At 44.5% G+C, this 5,552-nt stretch overlaps 1 protein-coding gene across 1 annotated transcript in view; it reads right to left on the bottom strand.

Annotated features, from left to right (window-relative positions):
- Positions 1-5,552, bottom strand: part of LOC123156125 (nucleolin) — a gene marked incomplete in the record, with an annotated part of 14,740 nt that overhangs the window by 8,271 nt on the left and 917 nt on the right. The window contains 3 exon segments of the mRNA XM_044574294.1: positions 3,857-3,946; positions 4,035-4,396; positions 5,168-5,552. Coding sequence (XP_044430229.1) covers positions 3,857-3,946; positions 4,035-4,396; positions 5,168-5,552 — 837 coding nt within the window.

Below are 5,552 nucleotides of genomic sequence, written 5' to 3' on the forward strand. Positions count from 1 at the left end.
GGTTCGACTGGTTCCACCTCCCCCTCGCAAAAAGATCGCAGGAGCAGCCCACGTTCCCTTGCAACCTTACTTCACGTGATTAAAAAAAAATCAACCACGACCCACTCCCGTCCCACGTCCCGTCTCCCGGTCTCCCCCACCTCTCGCTCCCAATCCGCCCTCTCTCTCGATCTCGTTAGAAAAATCGCCGCCGCTGCCGCCGCCGCCGCCCCCAAACTCGCCTGCTATGATGAATTGCCCATCTCCATCACCGTCCGATGCTCGTCTCGGTCACCGTCGCGCAGCCCGTGCATGCCGTCCTTGCACGACCTGCTCCCCTCCACCACCGCAACAACCGTCACTTCCATGGACTACGCCGCCGACGACTTAGGAGGTTGACCCCTGGGGGGAAGCTGGCGGGAGCTCACGGCCAACCAGATCCAATGCAGCGCCGCCGATGTCTGGGTGGAAGACAAGCGCGAGCTTCGGGGGCCAGCGTATCACCGGTGAGCGCAGACGGATGAGAGGGAGGCTCGCCGAGTAGGAAACCGACCAGCTTGTCACCAGGTACGTAGTCCCCGCCATACCTCTGTGCCCTCGCATCCTGCATTCTTGTGAAGATTCCGTACATAGCCGCCGCTCTGCTCCGTTGGTGTGTGTTAGTCTCGTTGAGCGGCGGTGGAGACTCAATGGTTGTGGTGCATCTATTTTGTGTTGCATAGATGGCTTCGCCTTTTGTGCTGACATCGAGAATTGCTCTCAGTTGTTGCAACATAGCAGCAGCTGCTCATACATGCCGTATATATATATACATGATGAAGTCTTACTGCATTATTTCCCCCCTTTGCAATATTAGCTGATCATTGCTTTTGTCATCACAAGAAGTCTTAGATTTGGCTGTACACGGAGGACAACATAGCTACTCATGTTCTAATCAGAGATTATTCTTGCATAGTCCATTCAGTCAAAAACATATCCAAAATTGCTTTCATGTTCTTGTCCAAAAAGTATGAGTGGACAACAAATTGTTTACTCTTGTCCGAGGATAAATAATTGATGTGTCATATTAGAACTATGTTTCACATGGATGTATCTAATGATATTGTTCTGAACCCAAAAAGTTTATTGTCGATGTACTCAACCCCGTATTTATTGGGACCATTTACTGACTTAATATATTTATGAAAGGGGAAGCCATGAATTCTGGGGACAATGCCCTCACAGGGACAACACCATCATGGTCGCATATGTTTCCCGATGCTGCTACATGCATGAAAATGGTTTTTAACAGATTTGCAATTTTATTGGATCCAAGCTATCATAGATTTTTCTTAAACATTGACGCGCTATGGCTGAAAGTTCAATAACAAGGGGGAGAATTACTGAGGTATGTGAATCATTTTGCTTGTATGAAAATTATTTATGCTTCCTGTTACATACTGGAGATAATAATCTCAGTATAGATGCTTGTAGTCTCTAATTACAGCTTGTTATGTGTATTGCTATTCGAGTTGATCTGATGCTATTTTTCATTTCTGCAAGTGTACGCAACCAATCCATCAGAGCAAACCATCCCGACGAGACATGATGAAGTGGAGCACTCTATTTTTCAAACTGGGTAATTTGATTGGAACTATTATTGATCACTAAAGCCGTTTTTTAGGATAGCTAGATAGGGCTGACTATTTCTGGGGATAATGTATCGGTTAATTTTTGTTCCCTGCTGCCTACAGTTCTACTTTATGGTTGATTTTGTATCCATTTGTAGCAGCTTTTTGTTTAAAATTTGAGTAATTTGTAGTTACTGGAACAACTGAGAAAACTTTTATGTGTTTTGTAGGCCAAACTGCTGCCTCTCCTCTCAAGAGCCAATCTCCATATTGCCAGGGACGTGGAGTGGGTAGACATCATGTTTTCTTTCAAGCAGACTATGTATTTTGAACTTTGCAGCCACTACATACACATCTAAGTTGCCTACTCTAATATGCTTCTATGGTTCTTTTCAGGATAAATTGTGACTTATGCTAACAACTGATAACTTTTGTTAGGTAATATGGACAACACGTTTTGTTGCCATTTCCATATGCGAATTGGCTCCCAACAAACAGATTTTCAGTATGCTCTTCTGATTTGCCTATTTACATACTTTGTTCCATCACCAAATGCAGCGATGAGCTCCGCGACTTGGGAGTCGATGAGGAGGCGGGAGGAGTGGTGGTGATGGATTAGGGCGGCAGCAACAAGCTGTTCAGGAGGGGGGGGGGGCGCTAGAGTTCCACGGTGTGAAACAAGAGGAAAAATATGGTCAGAATTTCAGCATCCACGTTGACGCCTGGATGGACCTCACTACCGCCAGGGACTCGGACAACATCTCCCACACCACCAGCTACACCGACATCTATGGTTCACTACACCTCTGCACTGTCTTAGTCTCATCAGGGTGCCATTGGGGGCGGGGCGTGGGGTGAAAAGGGATACTAGGAGGGATGAAAGGAGAGAACATAGAATGCAATTTGATCATGACATCACAATGGGAGAGAGGGAGAGCGAAGAAGAGAGACTACTTCTTGATCGTGCATTGCAACAGGAGAGATGGAGAGAGAACATAGTATAACATACATTGCGGCCAGGGGGACAGGTGGAAAAGGTAGACTGTATTTTGATTGTTACATTGCAACGGGAGGGAGAAGTTTAATGTGACGTAATAGAAATATATAGGCATGGTTGTCGTTGACAAAGATTGTGAGTTTTTTTGCATGGTTTGTGAGTTTTGATTGGGAAGCTTGCAAAGAAAAGTAGACAATACCATGTGATTGTATGTGGATTTTAAAGGATGTATATTAGACATGATTGATATATATATTTTTAAACCCGGCTGACCCTCTTTCCATTACATAGAACGGAAATACGTCTATCCGAGAAACATCCAGGAGGAGAGCAAAGAGAGGTAGCGAGTCCAACACACTATACAAAAAACCACCACATTCGCTCGCCAACAAAACGAATGCTATGGGACGAAAACCTACTAACACCAAAATAACTAGCCCTAAGACATGATTGATATTGAACCATCAGAATATGTGTGTCGCCGTAGCAACGCACAAGCAATTAACTAGTTTGGTTATAAAACAGAAAAACTTCCATTAGTAGTTTGTGGAATTGTACAGGTAGATCAGGCCTCATCTCATATCTTATAAACTAAGTGAATGAACACATCTTTGTATCCAAAAGGTTGATTTTATACCATAACCCTATTCTATTAGAAAGATCAGCATCATTTCAGTTACGGCATGATGGCGCCAAACAACTGTTTTCGAGTCGACGAGTCGTTCTGGGGTAGCAACTCTTGACTAGTCGTGACTAGTCTAGACTCGCGGTCAACTAGTCGACATGAGTTAAGCAATAGGTACAGGGGAGGAGCAGCAGCAAGCCAGCAACCAGCTTGCGGCGGCGCCGGCAGGATTGTGGGGCAGCAGAGTCGGCCAAGGGGCAAGGGAGAGGGTCAATATGACAGGCGGGGCCAGCTTTTAGTCCTTCGACTCAAAAACCTGGACTAGTCGCGACTAGTCGATCGAGTTGTTCGACTCAGCCAATGATTCGAGTCGACATGTTGAGTCGACTTTCAGTTACGACTCAGTCGCGACTAGTCGTTCTACTAAAGAAACAGAAACAATGCACCAAACAAAAAGCCTTTTATACACATAGATTAGTTTTTGTTTAATTCAATATCTTCCAAGAGCCAAACAGCCTCAATAAGTTTCTATTGATATGGAAATATTCTAATATTCAACATACAGTTCAGACTATAGCACTGTTGAAAGAGTATATGTATGGATTTTCTAAACATCAGGATCAGAAAAGGCTTGTTATATCTTACCTGCTCTTTTGTCCAGCTCTTGCAGATGTTGCTAAGGTAAAGGGTATTATCACCTCTAGAAGCTGATACTTTAACCCTTCCCCCTGTCACCTGAGAAAAATAATAGCAATATTCAACAAACTAAGACATATTCAAAGAAAAACCATTTGAAGGACAGAAGAGTTTATTGCGTCAAAACCTCAGCCCCCTCCTTAAATTCGGCAAGAGCCTTCTTTGCAGCTTCAGTGCTCATATAACGAACGAATGCAATGCCGTTCTTTCTTCTAATTGTTTTAATAGATTCAATCTCTCCGAATTGGGAAAAGACCTCTGTAATGTCTTTCTCAGCACAATCCTTAGGCAATCCATGAAGAAATATTTGTAAGTCTTTAGTATTGCCCACTGAAACTGAACCTGGTGTAGGCAATGAGGAGTCAAGTTCACCATTCTGCGCCTCAGAATCAACACTCAACTGGCAGGCAACACCACCCTCGTCGTTATTCCCATGTGTACCTTCATGCCCAGATTCTTCATGTTCTTCTTCAGATAGTTCATTCATGTCTGGAGTATACATGGAAAAGATGACCACATTAAAACCACCAACTAATTGGACATAGTATAGGGCACGAGAAACATGAGTTTTGCGTGCAATTCGCATTTTTGATCGGACAGGAAACAGTGTCATGCATAATGTTCAGCATAAGAATGTGCATTATATGACAAAAAATACACCGCAGTATTCCTCACAAATAGATTTTAATATTTGATGCCAATAGACAAATAAACTACTCCCTCTGTCCCATAATGTAAGACGCTTTTTAACACTACACTAGAGTAAAAACGTCTTACATTATGGGACGGAGGGAGTACTAAACATTCCAACCATGAGGGGACATGTTTAATGAGATGGCACTCAGTCTCTATGGGCAACCTCGCTTCATACAAGAAACCGTCAAAATTGGGCATATATGAATCGGCTAATTGTCAGTTCCATGTCTTCAGTCCATTTTGGCACATAAGTGCTCACCAATAAGCAAGTGAGGGTACAAAATCTAGTGACGAAGGCTAAACAAAAATCTCAATTTTCCATGCAACATTGATTAATATCTCGTTCCTCCACCCTCAACCTAACGACTTCAACTGTAAGCGATAACATCTAACATAAGTCCAGTCAAAACCAAGATTATTATTACCATAAAAAAGATACTCCCTCCGTCCCATAATATAAGAATGTTTTTGACACTAGTGTAGTGTTAAAAACGTTCTTATATTATGGGACAGAGGGAGTAGCATTGAACTGCGCATTACACGTGAATAGGCAGCCCTACTCACCATCTGGGGCGACGCCATCTCCTGGGATCTCTGTAGCATCCTCTTCCATTGCCTCTTCAGCTTCCTCCTCTTCTGCCTCTTCTTGTCCCTCATCCACAATAGCAGCATCCTTGGGCTCCTCTACCACGGCAGACTCTAACCCCGTAACTTCACCGCCGCCCTCCTTGGATACGGTCACCATCGCTTCCTCCTCAGCACCGCCCTCCACAGTCACCGTCTTCTCCGACCCAGCCACCAGCACCGTATCCTCCTCATCATCCTCGACTGCGTCGGCTTCCTCCTCTGCGTCCTCGGGATCCTCCTCCACGTCCTCAGGATCCTCCTCCACGTCCTCAGGATCATCCTCCGCATCAGGGTCCTCCTCCTCCTCCTCCTCCGCATCAGG

The sequence above is a fragment of the Triticum aestivum genome, chromosome 7B (genome assembly GCF_018294505.1).
Source record: "Triticum aestivum cultivar Chinese Spring chromosome 7B, IWGSC CS RefSeq v2.1, whole genome shotgun sequence".
Classification (NCBI taxonomy): domain Eukaryota; kingdom Viridiplantae; phylum Streptophyta; class Magnoliopsida; order Poales; family Poaceae; genus Triticum; species Triticum aestivum.